Source organism: Schistocerca serialis, chromosome 2 (genome assembly GCF_023864345.2).
Source record: "Schistocerca serialis cubense isolate TAMUIC-IGC-003099 chromosome 2, iqSchSeri2.2, whole genome shotgun sequence".
NCBI classification, from domain to species: Eukaryota; Metazoa; Arthropoda; class Insecta; order Orthoptera; family Acrididae; genus Schistocerca; species Schistocerca serialis.
This window is the reverse complement of record NC_064639.1, coordinates 210,798,290-210,817,067: the sequence shown is the minus strand read 5'-3', so window position 1 is coordinate 210,817,067 and position 18,778 is coordinate 210,798,290. Positions and strand designations below refer to the sequence as shown.

The 18,778-nt window shown below is 37.9% G+C and overlaps 1 protein-coding gene across 3 annotated transcripts in view; it reads right to left on the bottom strand.

The window, feature by feature from the left end:
* Positions 1–459: 459 nt before the first annotated feature.
* Positions 460–18,778, bottom strand: part of LOC126456947 (disks large 1 tumor suppressor protein) — a 908,459-nt gene continuing 890,140 nt past the window's right edge. For 2 of the 3 annotated variants that reach the window (XM_050092881.1, XM_050092882.1), the window contains 7 exons: positions 15,845–15,889; positions 15,299–15,340; positions 14,921–15,070; positions 7,768–7,940; positions 7,245–7,354; positions 5,459–5,550; positions 460–2,239 (listed from right to left, as the gene is read on the bottom strand). In XM_050092881.1, coding sequence (XP_049948838.1) covers positions 2,133–2,239; positions 5,459–5,550; positions 7,245–7,354; positions 7,768–7,940; positions 14,921–15,070; positions 15,299–15,340; positions 15,845–15,889 — 719 coding nt within the window. In that variant the 3' untranslated portion in view covers positions 460–2,132. The remainder of the gene's footprint in view (positions 2,240–5,458; positions 5,551–7,244; positions 7,355–7,767; positions 7,941–14,920; positions 15,071–15,298; positions 15,341–15,844; positions 15,890–18,778) is intronic. The other variant, XM_050092883.1, reaches the window with a different exon arrangement.

Below are 18,778 nucleotides of genomic sequence, written 5' to 3'. Positions count from 1 at the left end.
TTCATGTTGTGTTCAAACTACAAGCTCTGAATATGTCTTCGGCACCAGTTCTCAATAAATAAAGACCTAGTAACAAACTGCATATTTTTTTAAACATGACCATCTTCAAATTCAGGTAATAAGAATGTTAAATTGCTATATAAAAATTGAAACATGGCAATCAGATTATATCATTATTCATATGTAGTAAATTCTTCTTAAACTACACCTCTAATTCTTCATGGAGGAAACCAGGACGCTTTCCTTCTTATCTTTGGATTATGGGCATTTGCAGCCCATTTGATAAATAGAAAACTTGAGTACAGCTCAATGAAATTGATGTACTCAGCAAGAATAGGTATCACAGTTCAGCCAACAAAAACATGAGAGGGAATATAGAAACCTAAACTGCTCCTGTCTCTGTATTCAGAGAGCAAAAAGGTGGAGGAAAATAAAATATGTAAGCACTGAGCAACTACAGGAGGACTGAGTCGTGTGTAAGAGAGCAGAAAGAGAATATCTTGAGTGTAAATGGTAAATGAATGAACAGTCAGGTGGCATTCTTATGCCTCATCAATTTCCAATTCCTGCTCTTTCTTTGCAGTTATAAAACCTATGTCTTTATGACCACTTTCTCATGTCATGTCTTCCACAATGATTGATAGATGAGATGTTTGCACACTACCCATGCACATCTTAAAAGCCATTCATGTTACCTGCCGCAACAGATGCAAGCAGTGTCACTAACAGTAAAACCCATAGCATAAATAGGCACAGGTACAATAAATACGTTATTTCAGCAGGAGCTCTGCAATGCATCTAAACAGATCAAGGTGCCAATTTTACTGACTGAATCCTCAAGGCCTGCAATTGCACAGACACCTTTGTCCATCATATTGTTTCTGCAAGCTGTCTACCCTTTCCTCATGGTTCTATCTCCTGTTTGTATCCTAATTTTACCTTGACTTTTTACTCTCTCTTTCCATTCTGTAGCATTTCTCCTGTCCCAAAATGCCTCTTCTCATCATATACTACTTCATTCCTTAACTGCTTTATCCATGACCTGCTATTTAATGGAAAGACTGGATAAAGCCACCTCCTTTCATTCATTTCCCTACACCTTTTATTTTCTCCCACTTTGTAACTCCTCTCATTCCAAATGCTAGTGTTACAGCATCCACTTTTTCATGTTTTTGGCTCAACTGTGAACCCTCATTCTGGTGAGTACTACCTTTTTACCTATATTCTCTCCATTTAATGCAACACACTTTACACAGAGGGAAATAATATGCAGTAACTGAGATTTCTGTATTGTTTAGTAAAAATCAGATCTCTAGAGTGCCAGCAAAGACACTTTCCAAATTGTCAGTCATTTACAAAAACTGAGTCTTTTTAACCCCACGACTGTACACAGTCCGATGAAGATTTCACACTATACACAGTTCAAGTTCTGCCTGAAAAATAATTTAACTTGCTTCACAACACACAGGGTGAAACTTTAGAAACTTGGGCATCGTCATATTCTTAAAAACAACTATTTCAATTCGGCCATATTATCCCAAATCACTGCCTCGTGCTCAGCTCCCAGACCACTCCCACAGATCACCACCACTGCGCAGCATCTAGCAGAACCGGAAACACAATCTGTTATCAGATGAGCCATCCACAGTCTAATAACACGAGTTCCACTAATATCAGAGCTTCTGTCCAGAGCAAGCCAGCATACAGTCGAACACTGCCTTCGACACCACCTACCTCGAATAAAATTTTATTGCCAATACAATGCGAGTTACAAATCAAAGCCTCAAAACTCCGAATAACGAGGACTCGGTGTACATTTCAGATCAGATTATTACTCTATTTTGTGGTTAGTCAGATTCCATGTGTTAAAATTGAAAAGGATCTTTGACACACAAATTGCACAATCACATAACAAGTTAAGTGATACAAGAACAAACAACAAGCTCTACACAAAACTGATAATAACACGCAAATCTCCTTGCGACACATCGGATCGTGGGACATCACTACGGAACACTCCGTCGCATTGTGTTTGTGTGTTTGGGCATGTGGACAGGCCACGGTCTCTTCAGACACTACGCCACGCGGGCCAGCCGCATCTAGCGGCGGGCGGGCATGGTCCACGCAGACCGTCACAGTTGGTCCTTCGATGGAACCCAGATGCTCGGTCCGGACTGCTCCTCAATCACTTCCTTCACCTTCATGTATATGTCCTCAGGAGTGTCACCCTGGACTACAGCTGAAAATGAAGGAACAGCAACTTTATATTGTAGAGAAAGACTGTATACAATACATGGCATAAATTACATCATACCAATTTTGTCAATTTTCTTTCCTAATGCTTTCACATACTGCACAAGGGAAAAAATGTCTGTCTACATGCTTATGCAGAAGTCCTAAGTCTTATATTTTTCTGATGATCTGTACCTGAGATATATGTTGATGGCATCACCGTGTTTTCAAAGTCTCCTTCAAACACAGGTTCTCCAAATTTACCCACCAATGGTGCTTTTGCGAGGACTAAATTGTCTTTCTTCTAAGGACTCTCATTCGACTTCCTTGAGCATTTTTATTACATTTTCTTATGGGCTACACCAACATGTTACAATCCTAGTAGAGCATCTCTGAATTCATTCAGTTTCTTGTCTTACCAACAAAGGGCCAGTTTGAGAACATTTTTCCACACAAGCTACAGACATTTGACACTCCTCCCCCTTTCTTTCCTTCCTTGGGCTCTTGTAAGATCTCTAAAAATAAATACAAATCTAGTGAACATGGAAATGGGTTGTTTTCGCTCCTGATTGCGATACATTTTGGGTACAAATTTTACACTTGCACCCCTCTCATCTTAGCAGCCCAAGTGGCCAACCATTGTAACAATCTAACTCTTCCATATGCTCTCTCCCATACTGATTCTATGTGATTGTACCATTTCACACAGCTAGTATCACCCTTAAATACTTATACTCCATGAGATGCTTCTTGTTCACCACTAATAATATTATTAAATATTACACGGTTCTCTCTCTTTGTACCTTATGTTTATTCACATTTAAAGAGAGCTGGCATTCATTAAACCGAGTGAAAATTTTGTCCAATTCTTTCTGCAATTCCGTAAGATCATGCACCTTTCCTGCACACAACAGCATTGTCAGCATCTTAGACAGCTGCTGATCATATCTGATTGGTTAATTACAAAGACTGAAATCATTGGAGGCTGTATTATGCTTCCTTGGGGCACACCTGATGTAACTTTCATTTCTGCGGAACATTCACCTTCCAATGTAATGTACTGGGTTCTACAAGCGTGGTTTGGTAAGTCTGATAAATTTCCATGAAAGAATGGAACATTTTTGTTATTCCTTCATAGTTCGTAAGCTTGATTACTCCATGAATCATATAAAGAATTCCAACTCTGTGCCACGTACAGTTCATTGTTGACAGCTGTCGGAGTTGGTCAGTGTGTTGACTGTGACTGAAAAATGAAGAACACTGAGTTTTATGTTGTTATTAAACATTTTCATTTGAAGGGTCTGACTACTGCAAAAAATCAAAACAGAAATGGATGAAGTTCATGCAGAATCATCACCATCATTGAAGACCATTTACTTACTAGTTCTGCAAGGTTCGCAGAAGAGCTTCTGTGAAGCTTGGAAGGTAGGAGACGAGGTACTGGCAGATTTGAAGCTGTGAGGATGGGTCATGAGTCATGCTTTGGTAGTTCAGTCGGTAGAGCACTTGCCCGCGAAAGGCAAAGGTTCCAAGTTTGAGTCTCGGTCCGACACACAGTTTTAATCTGCCAGGAAGTTTCATATCGGCACACACACTGCTGCAGAGTGAAAATCCCATTTTGCATTTACTTTTAGTTCAGTGAGTTTAAACATAGATGGACAAGCACCAAAGAAGAAGCATGCTCCGAACGTCCAAGTGAAGTCACCACTAAGAATACCAAAGACACCACTAAGGATACCAAAGGCAAAATCCATGATACGGTAATGCAAGACCACCAAACAAAAATCTGTGAGATTTCCAAGACTGTAAGGATCTCAACTGAGAGAGTGCACAATATATTGCACAGAGATTTGGCTATGAAGAAGCTGTGTACAAGGTGGGTGCTGCAGTTCTCACAAGATGACAAAAAGTGCATCATCTCTGGCAATATTTAACCGCAATCTGCAAAACTTTTTGCACAGATTTGTGACTGTTTATGAAACATCAACATAATAACAGCAAAGAGCATGATTGGGCTTGGAACTGGTTCCTCATGTGCCCTATTCAACAGACTTAGCCCCAAGTGACTTCTTCCTGTTCCCCACTTGAAACTTTGGATTGCTGGGAAGAAATTTTCATCAAATGAGGATGTTATAGTTGCGGTCAGCAAGTATTTTGCAAATTGTGATGGAACCTATTTTTCCAATGGGATGAATAAGCTGGAAGATCACTGGACCAAATGTATCTCCCTCAATGAAGACTATGTTGAGAATAAGGTGAGTTGTTTATGAAACAACCTTTTTTTGTGTTTAATACCAGACTTATCGAACCTCCTTTGTATTAGTCAAATATTTCTCAAGCTGATCACATACTTGGAAAAACATGATTATACACCTTACAGAATTCTAGATAGATGGAACCTATCTGTTCACTGTCATATGTTGTATGCAAGATGTCATGTATGAATGAAGCAAGTTGTTTCACATGAGTTTCTTCTTTTTCCTTTTTTTTCCCCCTGAATAAGTGCTGATCTCTGTGACAGCTCCAGGAATTTCAAAATGGTTGAGATTAGAATACACTCAAGGATCCTGTTACAGACAGACATCAGCGATACTGGTTGCTAATTATGTGCATCCAATCTATTACCCTTTTCACAAACATGGGAGACTCTTTACCAATCGCATAGGACTATTCACTGTGCAAGAGATTCTTGGTAAATACGGGCTAGTAAAGTGGGTAATTCCATAGCATATTCAATGTAAAATCTAACTGAAATTCCATCAGTGTCTGGTGCCTTGTTCACTTTATAGTGTCTTAACTGTTTTTCAATCTTGGGGGCAGGGACGTATATCAACATCACTCATTCGTGTGTAGGGTAGTCAAGCACTGGTACAGTAGTATCCTATTGTGTGAATACATTTTTAAATGTGTAATTTAAAAATTCTGCTTTCTGTCTCTACCTTCAGTTTTGAACCAGAAGGATCCGCAACAGATTGCACAGATGGTTTGGATTATTCATTGACTTTACACATGACCAGGTATTCCTAGGATTTTCTGATAAAACTTTCACCACTGGGTATCTGGCAGAAAATTATTATTATAGGCTTTAGGTATGTACCTTCTTATGAACACACAAGGTGCTATTACCTTTTCTCTAACAATAATAATTTCAGTCAAACACAGTATATAGCACTCTCATCAAATATTGATTCAGTACTGAAAAATAGGGGAAACATGGATAAATTACCTGTAAAATACTCTCCAAACTCTTGTTCCATTTTCATTGCACGCTCATATGTTTTCTTGGCTTGTTCTTCTGTCATCCTCTTATTCATCTCCCTAGAGGAGCAAAAATCAAAGTTTAAGTATTTATAATTATCATGAATTAAATATCAACAAACAGGGCACAAACTACTTTCAGCTACTGTATTTAATCAAAATTCAGTGGTTGAAACTACCAGAAACAACTGAAAAAAGGATACCAGTGGATTTAGTTTTATTTGTAGCCCATTAGCTAAACTATTCACAATTTACTCAAGAGGGCACCATACCGGAATACCAACTATCTGTCCTAAGGGTTATCAGGTGCATTAGTTGTGCTGCTGCATGGCAATAACAGAGAGCAATGTGCTGAGCGACATACAAGACTGGCAAAGTCGGGCAAGGAAGAAGTAGAAAACAAATGCTAACTGATTTTTTGGTGTTAATTTTTGTTATAAACCACATTACACTTCAAAAATAAGCGTTCTAGATGTAGTGAACCAAGACAGTACAGCATAACTTTCAAAAGGTTTTCATTTATAATGGCTTGGTGTTTCAATTTCCTTAAGTCTACTTGCACCATCTCACAGTTTGTTATCATTATGTAGAAGTGTCGCTTTGTTGCTACCTTGAATATAAATGGTTGTTAGACTTTTGTTGGCCCGATAAACACTTATCGTTAAAACAAGCATCACACTAGACTAAATTTGGACCACTGTCTATCTGTTGTCATGTATAATTTAACTTCAAATAACATTTTGGTTAAAATGAGTAACAAGCCAATGTTTTTTGTTGACAATGGGCATTACATGAAACACAGGACAAGCATTATTTGTTTCGGTTGATTCCATCAACACACTGCAAAAATGAAATTACACGTATCTGCCCAAAAAACAGAAAATGTGTGGAACAACATACATTAAATGAGATGAAATAAATTCAATAGATCTGAAATCCTTGATAAAGTAAGTACAGTAATAGACTGGTGTATTTGTGAATCTTGTCTCAGTTATATAATTTCATAGAACAAATTTCATTTTGCATGACTCTACACCACTCTAGTTTCTTGTAGCAGAGATTTCTGGTTTTGCACACTGATGCCATACAAAAACAAGTTATAAATGAAGAATTCTCAATGTACTTAAATGCAAATAATCCTTACAAGTACTATGCATAAATAAAAGAAATATAAAGACAACAAGCATCAGTGTGAAGGAAATCCTGGGCTTTGGTAATCCATAATGTGGTTAGATGGAAGAACACAATAATATCCACATTTCAAAGATTAAACAAAAAAGTAGTATTTGAAATTAACCTAAATAGTAATTAAAAGATGATGGACAAAACACACAGCTTACCTTGCTTTTAAGACAAAGTGTTGCATAGCAGCCAGCAACAAAATGGATAGATGACTTTTTAGCCTTTTGAACAGATTTTCTTCTACATTACAGTTTAAAATACTGAAATGTATCAAACTTTTATAGACCTTTGCAAAAATTAACATACTGTCTTTTTTGGAGAAAATCCATTATCAATGGCTGCACAACAAATTTTGTCTTCTGTCTAGACCGCATACATTTAAGAATTGTAACCAGCTTCATTTTCATGAAACTGATCTTTGAATATGAGTATGTCAGTTAAAAAAGTAACTGATCACTTTCTATATGCAAATTTACATGCTATGTCATAGAACAATATTTTGTATATATGGCTAGTTACAGTTCACTTACTTGGCCTGATGTAACTAAACTGATATTTGACAAAATACTTACATGATGGATTCCACGGACTTTGGTTTAATGAAAATGGCAATGGGGAAGAGCTGAGCAACTTGTAACCTCTTGATTGCATTTCCACTTACATCCAGGATGCAGTGCTTTCCCTGTTAAAAAATTAGCAGAGGAGTCAACTCACTGATGATTTTTTGCTGTCCAAAGGCAATCAGAATTATATTATTATCTTTTTACATATACTGGTATTCATAATAACTGTCTTAATTGCATGAACTGATACGTTGTATCACTTAGATGTCTAACTGTGGATTGCTAGGGCTTTACAAATATAAAAATACGTATTCATGAGTAGTTGCAAACTTAATGAATTCATTAACTAGATAACACTGCAAAATCAAGTGCAGTGGAGCTTAAAGAAATAAAGTCTGAACACATGGCATTTCTGAAGAACACTATAAAAAATGAAACTGAAAAAACTCACAATGCAACACCGATATTGACAATCTCCCATATTGTGAATGGCACAGTTAATATGCATATGTGGAATACTATTTGAACAAACCTTTTCAGCAACTTCTTTCACGGAGGCAACTGATGTGCCATAGAGATTATCATTGTATTGTCCAGCTTCTATGAATAAATGGTTTTGGATGTCACGTTCCATTTGTTCTCTAGATGCCACAAAGTGATAGTCCCTTCCATCCACTTCATATTCTCGTTTGGGTCTTGTCGTGTCTGCAAATTAAGACAATACAATGTTGACTGGCAATACTTAAAAAGGAGCAATGAAACCTCTGTTGTGAAAAGCAACAGAAAAAATTTTATCAGTATTCTGGTTTTGTTTAGAATGTTTCAGCAAGATCCGCCAATGTCTATCAGAGTCAGCCTTCAGTTATTACTTTATATCATTAAATCAGAGAACAATTCAATACTGATGTACCAAAATGTGAACTCACAGTCAGAAGAGCCACGATTCAATATGGATAAGTTAATGTTTTGTTGCCCTACTATAGTAAAATTATCAGAATTCAAAAATGCCATCATGTGCATATCTATACGTTGCTTAGCCGAATGTCTGCTACCACAATGTAACAGAAAACTAACTTTTTATGAAACTTGTCCACACAAGTAAGTTATACACAGCAGCTCAAAGCCTAGTGCTATTGAAATTGAATTGAAAAACCACGAAGGTAAAATCAGAATGAGTGAAGCTCACATGGGGGCTTACCAGAAATTGTTCTTCCTGCGAACCATTCCTGGCTGAAACGGGAAAAGGGGAAAGTGACACTAGTACCCTCCACCACACACTGTATGGTGGCTTGTGAAATATAGATGTGGATGAGAAAAGAGAGAGGAAGAAGAAAAAAAAGATACCTGAGAAGTTCACCATTTGAAAACATAATGATTCCAAAAATGTGTAAGTGTGTAAAAAAATGACCGAGTTTCCCACAGTATGTCAGGTGGCTTCATTGGTAATAATTATTACTTGGGCCTGCTGACAAGACACTCCATGCATGACTGCTTGTCACTACTACAGGATTCACTGGAGAATCTGGGCATGAAAGCTTGGTAAGGAATGCCTTGAATTAAAGATTATCACAATTAAATTTAAGTCACTTAAATGTTGCTTGATCAAAAGGTTTTTGTAATATAGTGAGTCAGGCGACAGCACGCCTTGGTAATATTGGATTACATGTAATGTTATGAAGAAGAATTCTCAGTGCATATTTAGTCCCACTGTTAATTCCCAAGAACAACAGTTTAAAATCCAATGCCACAATGGTGTAAAAAAATAAAAACACCACATGGAGACAAAGACAGTCATCACAGCTATACTTATTTCGACATTCAATACAAATTTAATTCATTCTCATTATGAGACACTTCACAAAGTTGCAACCCTCCAGCCAAAGTATACATCACACATGAATTTCATTGTATATCAGGACAAATAAACGTCAGTTTCTGAGAATTTTTGGAAGCTACCATTGTCCTTTGCATAATCTATGAGCAACTTTTAACAAATCACTGTTTGTGATTTAGTTACTGTAGCAGATTATTTTCTAACTAACATATTGTGTTACATATAGTTTTCCCTTAAAGAGGAACAGTCCTATATATTATCTGCATTTATCATAAATTAACTCTATTTTCATGTTTGTTTACACTAAAAATAACAGTGTTTTAGGAAACTAGTAATTTTTACCAAAGGTTTTTGTGCTGCTTTATAGAAATCTTGTTTTGTGTATCTGCTTCAATTCCTATAAGGAATTAGCAACTTTTTAGCCCAACAAATTGTGAGACAACCAGCAGGTTTAATTTAATGTTATTTGTTCAATGCCTTGTGATACACTGCAACAGCCAAAATGCAGGCCCACTGTGAATGCTGTTCTCAAACATGGCACGAGTTGGATGGCATTCGTATGCAGCTGGAAATTGCTCTGACAACTGTTAAACAATTGGCAGCTTATGCGAATTGGTGTGTTGAAAGAGCTCCCAAGAGTTGCTTACCTGTGATAACTGTACCAGAGATACTCAAAGTACTGCCTTCTCCTGTGGATCCTATCTCCTCTGCAGAAAGTACAGGATCTGTCATTACCTGTCCACTTAAGTGTGAGTGACGTGTCAATAGTAGATCTAGGTGTCCTGTACAGGGTAGATGGGGACCAGGGAGGACTCAGGGTGTTGTACTAACCCCCATGTCTTTCACTGAAACTGAGCCGGTGGGACTCACTTCACCTGTTTTGGGGAAACCTGTTTTGTCTGATGTCAGTAGGAGGCGAACGCAAAAGTGTACGGGTCTATTAATTGTCAGCAGTTTGAATGCGCAGCAGATGATGTTACCCCTTAGGGAAATGGCAGCAAGGGAATGCCAGGTGCACTCAGTGTGTATGCCTGGGGGCCTCCTTCAGCAAGTTTAAGAGGCTATTCTGGTAGTCATTGAGGGAACAGAGTGCAACCAGCTGCTGATTGTGGTGCATATTGGAACAAATGATGCCTGTTGTTTGGGCTCCAAGGTCATTCTTGGGTCATTCCAGCAACTGGCGGAGAGGGTTGAGAACACTGGCCTTGCGTGTGGAGTTTCAACGAAGCTCACAAATTGCAGCATTGTCCTCAGAACTGATTGTCACCCTTTGGTTCTGTGTCAAGTGGAAGGACTGAACCAGAGGTTTTGAAGGTTCTGCGACAAGCAATAGACTGCAACTTCCTGGACTTGGGTCATAAGGTTGACAACTGTAGGGTCCCCCTTAATATTTCAGGTTAGCACCACACATCAGAAGCTGCTACTCAGGTAGCTGATTGTGTGTGGGATGCACAAGGGTATTTTAGACAAGATGACTCTCCATCCAACCCAAATGATAGCTGTAGGAAACCCAAAGGTATCGGTGTAAGAGTGAAAGAAATGCCTCCCACTGGTGTGAGTATTAAAATCCTAGAAGTAAATTGTCGAAGCATTCGTAACAAAGTGCCAGAGTTTGAAGTGCTTACAAAAACCAGTGAGATTTTTGGGGAAAATTTACGTGTATATTGAAAGCAGAGGAAAATGGGAAATGGAGATGAGGTACTGTCAGTATCAGGAATGGGTATAAAATGATAATTGGATCCTTTTATTGCCCATCAGACTAATCTCCTAACATGGCCAAAAACTTTAGAGAAAACCTCAGTTTACTTGTCCATAATTTCCCCAATCATACCGTAATCATGGGTGGAGACTTTAGTCATCCAACAATTAACTGGGAAAATTACAGTTTTGTTAGCGGTGGGTGTGATAAGACATCCTGTGAAACTTTACTAAATGCCTTCTCTGAAAGCTATCTAGAACAGATAGTTAGGAACCCCACTCATGACATGGCAACAAATAAACCTGACATCTTTTAGTATGTCCACATTGAAACTGGTATCAGTGACCATGACACAGTTGTCAGCAAAAATTATTAAAGTACAGAGAGCAGCTAAAACAAGCAGAAATATATATATGTTCAGTAACCAAATAAAAAATCAGTAAGATCATACCTCAATAAGAAACTTGAAACTTTCAGCACAGGGCAGGAGCACGTAGAGGAACTATGGCTCAAGCTTAAAAGAATAGTTGATCATGCACTGGTTAGATATATACTCCGTAGAATAGTTCATAATGGGAGGAAACCTTCATGGTACACGGTCACTGTAAAGAACCTTCTAAAGAAAAAGAGATTACTGTGTCCTCAGAACTGATTGTCACCCTTTGGTTCTGTGTCAAGTGGAAGGACTGAACCAGAGGTTTTGAAGGTTCTGCGACAAGCAATAGACTGCAACTTCCTGGACTTGGGTCATAAGGTTGACAACTGTAGGGTCCCCCTTAATATTTCAGGTTAGCACCACACATCAGAAGCTGCTACTCAGGTAGCTGATTGTGTGTGGGATGCACAAGGGTATTTTAGACAAGATGACTCTCCATCCAACCCAAATGATAGCTGTAGGAAACCCAAAGGTATCGGTGTAAGAGTGAAAGAAATGCCTCCCACTGGTGTGAGTATTAAAATCCTAGAAGTAAATTGTCGAAGCATTCGTAACAAAGTGCCAGAGTTTGAAGTGCTTACAAAAACCAGTGAGATTTTTGGGGAAAATTTACGTGTATATTGAAAGCAGAGGAAAATGGGAAATGGAGATGAGGTACTGTCAGTATCAGGAATGGGTATAAAATGATAATTGGATCCTTTTATTGCCCATCAGACTAATCTCCTAACATGGCCAAAAACTTTAGAGAAAACCTCAGTTTACTTGTCCATAATTTCCCCAATCATACCGTAATCATGGGTGGAGACTTTAGTCATCCAACAATTAACTGGGAAAATTACAGTTTTGTTAGCGGTGGGTGTGATAAGACATCCTGTGAAACTTTACTAAATGCCTTCTCTGAAAGCTATCTAGAACAGATAGTTAGGAACCCCACTCATGACATGGCAACAAATAAACCTGACATCTTTTAGTATGTCCACATTGAAACTGGTATCAGTGACCATGACACAGTTGTCAGCAAAAATTATTAAAGTACAGAGAGCAGCTAAAACAAGCAGAAATATATATATGTTCAGTAACCAAATAAAAAATCAGTAAGATCATACCTCAATAAGAAACTTGAAACTTTCAGCACAGGGCAGGAGCACGTAGAGGAACTATGGCTCAAGCTTAAAAGAATAGTTGATCATGCACTGGTTAGATATATACTCCGTAGAATAGTTCATAATGGGAGGAAACCTTCATGGTACACGGTCACTGTAAAGAACCTTCTAAAGAAAAAGAGATTACTGTGTAGCAGGTGTAAAACAAAGCATAGGGTTGAAGATAAAGAGATGTTGAGTGAAACACATTTAGCTGTCAAGAGAGCAATGCATTATGACTTCAGTGACTACTGTAGCAGAATATTGTCAAATGACATTTCACAAAATCCAAAGAAATTCTGGTCATATGTAAAGACTGTTCGTAGCACCAAAGTTAGTGTCCAGTCCCTAGCGAACGAAACAGGAACTGAAATCGAGGGTAGCAAAGCAAAAGCTGAAATGCTTAATCCATTTTCAAATGCTCCTTTACAAAGGAAAACCCATGAGAATTGCTTCAATTTAATCCTCATACAGCTGAAAGATGAATGAAATATGTATTAATGCCAGTGGTGTCGAGAAACAGATAAATTGTTAAAACTGAACAAAGCTCCAGACCCTGATGGAATCCCTGTCAGATTCTATACTGAATATGTGGCTGAGTTAGCCCCTCTTCTAACTATAATCTATTGTAGATTCCTTGATCAAAAAATTGTGCCCAGTTCTTGGAAAAAGGCACAGGTTACACCTGTCTACAAGAAGGGGACATAATGAGGTATCTCTAACAGTATGACCTCCTCAATGACAACCAGCATCACTGTCAAAAGTATGATAATATGGGGTATCTAGTGAAATTTGTGACTGGATTGAGGATGTTTTGGTAGGGAGGACAAAGCATGTTATCTTGGATGGAGAGTCATCATCAGATGTAAAACTAACTTTGGGTGTGCCCCTGGGGAGGTGCAGTGGGACCCTTGCTGTTCATGTTGTATATTGATGACCTCACAGGCAATAGTAAAATCAGGCTTTTTGCAGATGATGCAGTTATCTATAATGAAGTACTATCTCAGAGAAGATGCATATAGATTCAGTCAGATCTTGATAAGGCTCCAACATGATGCAGAGATTGGCAACTTGCTTTGAATGTTCAGAAACGTAAAATTTTGCACTTTAAAAAAAAAAAAAAAAGGTAGTATCCTAGGACTATAACATTAATGAGTCACTGTAGGAATCGGTCAGATAGGACTAACAGGGAATACTGAATATATATACAGAAGGGCAGCATGACTGGTCACAGGTTTCTTTAATCCATGGGAGAGCGTCAGAGATATTGATCAAAGTAAACTGCCAGACTCTTGAAGCCAGATGCAGACTATCCTGAGAAAGTTTCAAGAATCGGCTTTAAATATTGCTCACATAGGAATCATGAAGATAAGATTAGAATCATTACTGCATGTACAGAGGCAAGGAAATGTTTATGTTTGTCTGCTAGCATAATTTCAGAAGTTGGTACAATGCGAACACTTTAACATGGCAGTTTTAGGTGGTGGATGTTTTGGACTGTGGTTCCGTGGTTTCATCAAATACTATTAGCAGTAGGGCACTACAAAGCTCAGCAAGCAATTGTGTGGTAGCCGTTACTGAATGCTTTGTACTGTGCATTGTTTTCTTTTCTTATTTTGAAATGAGTGAGAAGACTTATCTTGGTCCACCTCGGAGTTTGGTTACAAACTTCACAGCACCAAAAGGGATTGGCAATCTGAATGACCGAGAGCCAGTTCCACTTTCACTAAAAAGAAAAACACAGGCAGGTGCAGGCTTGCTGCCCTGCAACAGGGAGGCAGGGATGGTTTCCCCACACTGTTGCTCTCCTGTCTGGTGGTTTGTTTATGCTCGCTCATGGCTGACTGCCAGTTCACAGTGTCTGCACTTTGCACTTCACAATCAGACAAAACAACCTGTTGATGTAATTCAACCATGCCGAAGCTCTCCCCAACGAATAGAGTTATTTCTGGTTCTACTTAAACTTCTACACAAAGTACCTGTAGTGTTGTCAAGTATGAGTCACACAATTATGAATGCTAACCAAAGGTCAAAACCAGTATTCTGCCGGTTTTGTAATTATTGAGTTGGAGGGACAAGAAAAATAATGCCGAGAAACACCTTCAGTCGGATAAGCTCTCCGTTCACTGGTTGGAAAAATGCTGCTGCTCCTCAACAGGAACAATCATTTTTTGACAGTTGCAATACAGCCAAATGAGAAAAAAGCAAAAGCCATTAAAAAAAGTGTCACTGAAGTTTTTGCAAAAGCAGACATTCTAGTCAAAAGGTCACCAATCACCACTTTTTTATCACTCAGTTTCAAACCATAAAAGTATGACAAGCATGACAACCTTTTAAATATGTACACCTAGTCATTCACAAACAGACAAAAATTTAGATGCACATTTCACCAAAGCTAGAAGTTATGACTGATTTTACTTTATAGAAATTATAACCAGTAAGTAAACATTTTAATGTATTTGTTTGAGATATTTTGTGCTAATGACCCCGATGTGAATGAGATGTTAAAACCTAATTTTCTTTCCTTCATTAACAATATCAAACAGTAAGAAGTGCTACATCTTCAGTACTTACGAGGCACACAGCTGCCAAACTTATCAGGGAATTCTGAAATCAGATCATCGTTCACTCTGTCTTTCAGTGGACCAAGTATAATAACAGGCCTCGTGTACTGTATCTGAAGCTGTTGTACTGGCTCGTACGACAGCACAGATTCTTCTCCTCCTGTAACAGAATCAAATGTTACAAAATTTTCAACATACTCCAAACAACAACTAATTAAATCTTTCAATCAATTGATGTAATATATTAAGCAACACTAGCTCCAAAGCCAAGGATAAGCATGCAAGGAATGGTCCACAGGGAAGACAAGCAAGGCTGCCATGGATCAAGGTTTTCAACAACAGAGGAGGTTACGTCAGTTTTAACTACTTAGTAAACAGTGACTAATACCTTCTGTGTGAGTGTCATCTTGAGTGTAGCACAGCATGAATGCTGAAACAAAATTGACACAATTAAGTGAGAAATCTGTAAAATATAACAAAGAGCAATTAAATCAAATATAGGTACATTCTTTGTAATTAAACGCCTCTCATTTACAGTGTCATCCAGTGATTGATGAATCTTTGTTTTTCAGATTGAAAGTAATGGTAGTTTGTATCACATGTATCTATGCTATTAACAGGTACCATGAATGATAAACTTTTCTGTCAGACTGTTCTGTCTACAGCTGTTTGCTTTCACAAGAGTACTTGCATGTAATCTAAACAGATAATACTGAATCCTATAAATATGTTCAAAAAGTATGACCCACTAAAAGAAATTTACTATGAATAAGGCTACAAAAGACTGTCAAGATAATTTTCAGAATCTCTTAAAACGTACCAAACAAATTAGTGACTGTAGACAAGATCAAACAAACTACACAAATTTCCACATACAAACAGGCAACACAAATACCATGCACACCATCATCCCGGCACAGGAAAGAATACTTACGCATGTTATTAGGATCACCCTCGTTGTTGGGAGTGGTTGGAGAAGCTACAGCACAGACAGAGAACAATAAACATCATTTCATAACAAAAACAATGGGAAGCAAACATTAACTGGCAACAGCATACAATAAATAGTATTAGATAACATGCCACAGACAATGAACATTACTTCATTACCATTACATAAAATGCTTACTTGAGTCTTAACCTCTGTAGTAGCAGTTCTGCACAAACATGTGTCTTTCCTTACACAGTTCAACTTTTACAAGTAAAAGGAAAAATGCAGAACCCAAAAACCACAGCTCCATGCTAACAGTTAAGAGACTTCTACTATCTAGCAAAACATTTCATAAACTGTAAGATGTATTGACAGTAATTATTTGAGATAAAATGAGTATGCACATTCTCTACAAATAATAACTGTTTTCCTCTACTATTTCAGTTCCCAACAAAAACTGAAGAATGTTTAAAATTCCTTTGTACTTTGAAAACATTTACATTTTCTGTAATATTTATGTACATGTAGAAAACATAATAATATGGAAATAATGTACATAAGAAAGCAACAGACAATAACAATGTGAGAAGTACTTGTCATTTCCATTATACCCAAACTGATTATCAACTCTGAACAAAATATGTGCAGCTAGAAAATGCCCTGTAGAGCAATGGACATCTAGGAATAGTACATTTCAGGTCTGACTAAACAGCAGTCAAAATCATAGATATGGAACAAATTATGTGCGTAATTGCATCTGATGAAGAAAAAGTACTGAGCCAATGTAAAATACTCATATCACTAATTAACACCACATTCTTCCACAGATTATAAAAAAACCCATTTCTTCTATCACTCAGAATCTTTGAAGTTTTACACTGAATTGCAGTGATAAAGACAACTTTTTGTCAGTCAGTTTCCTTTGGAAGGTATCAGAAAATTCAAAATAAGCAAATGAAAGACAGAATGTGCAACTTTCTTTATAGAATGGTGTAATACTGATATTAACGATCCTGGTATAATGTATTTGTTCACAGAGAACAGCATTTCCATATTTGATAATTTCAAAATTAAACTTCGATGCTATACGAGGTGTGGCTAGAAAAAAACCGGACTAGTACTGGTGAAACAATAAAACGAATGCAATAAGGCTGAAAGTCGCATGGCCTGTCACGTGACTCTCGTTCCGCCTACTGCTCGAGTTTCATCTGCCTCCTGCACTCAGTCTGCCCGTGGCGTCTGTTTTAAGTAGTTGACGTTTTGTCTGTGCGTCGGAAAATGTTGAGTGTACAGAAAGAACAGCGTGTTAACATCAAATTTTGTTTCAAACTAGGAAAATCTGCAAGTGAAACGTTTGTAATGTTACAACAAGTGTACGGCGATGATTGTTTATCATGAACACAGGTGTTTGAGTGGTTTAAACGATTTAAAGATGGCCGCGAAGACACCAGTGATGACACTCGCACTGGCAGACCATTGTCAGCAAAAACTGATGCAAACATTGAAAAAAATCGGTAAACTTGTTCGACAAGATCGCCGTTTAACAATCAGAGCAGTGTCTGAGTTAACAGGAGTTGACAAGGAAAGTGTTAGGCAGATTCTTCATGAAAGTTTCAACATGAACAAAGTGTGTTCAAAAATGGTTCCAAAGTGTCTCACAATTGAACAGAAGGAACGCCAAAGAATGATTTGTTCTGACATCCTGGAAAACACTGAAAGTGATCCCACCTTCTTACAAAATGTTATTACTTGCGATGAATCGTGGTTTTTTTACTTACGATCCCGAAACTAAACGCCAATCGATGCATTGGAAAACTCCTGGTTCTCCACGACAAAAAAAAGCACGAATGTCAAAATCGAAATTCAAGGCAATGATGATTGTTTTTTTTTTGACATCAAAGGGATTGTGCACATTGATTGGGTACCAGAGGGACAAACAGTGAATCAGCATTACTACATTAGCGTTCTGGCTACCCTACGTGAGCGAGTACGGAGAAAACGGAACGATTTGTGGAGAAAAAAGTCATGGATCCTTCACCAAGACAATGCCCCAGCTCACAGTGCGTTGTCAGTGAAGACGTTTTTGGCAAAACACAACATTCACATCTTAGATCATCCACCCTACTCACCTGATTTGGCCCCCTGTGACTTTTTTCTTTTCCCTAAAGTCAAGTCAGCTTTGAAAGGAACTAGATTTGAGACTGTTGAAGCAGTAAAAGAAAAAGCAACGGAAGTAATGTATGGACTTACCGAAAATGATCTGCAGCATTGCTATGAACAGTGGAAAATTCGTATGGAGCGGTGTAGAGTCCGAGGAGGAGAGGACATTGAAGGAGATAACATGAAATTGTAAATAATTGTAAATAAATGTTTTTTCCAGCATCAATCCGGTTTTTTTCTAGCCGCACCTCGTATAAAGATTCTCAGCCATGAAAATGGAAGAAATTGGTTGTGCAATGTAAAACAAATTCCACAGTTGCAAGAAGAAAGGCAAAGAGTTTCAAGCTATGGAGCACAGAAATCTTCACTCAAACAATTCTCATTCTGCGCATAATTCATTGGTTTCCCTGCCTTTCCTAACTTATTTATCTATCTCCTGGCATATATCATGAACTATTTACAACAATCCTAAAAATGAATCTGTAGTACTGTGTGCTTTGTTCCAAATGACTTCTTTTGGAGAAAAGTCTTATTTTAACAAGTCCTTCCCACATATTTTCCTTGCAGTACATCTTACAAGTTTATGTTATTTTCATGCTTCATGCTATTGTCAAAAACATAGGGAAAAATGCACTTAAATACAACAAACAACACTCGGGAAACAATACCAGAAAACAGATTGTACTTGCTGGAAAATGTTAGTCAAGACTTCAACACAGGTAGAATGGGAACAGTATCTACCTCCTTTAACTACCTGCGAGACAAAGTAGCTATGCA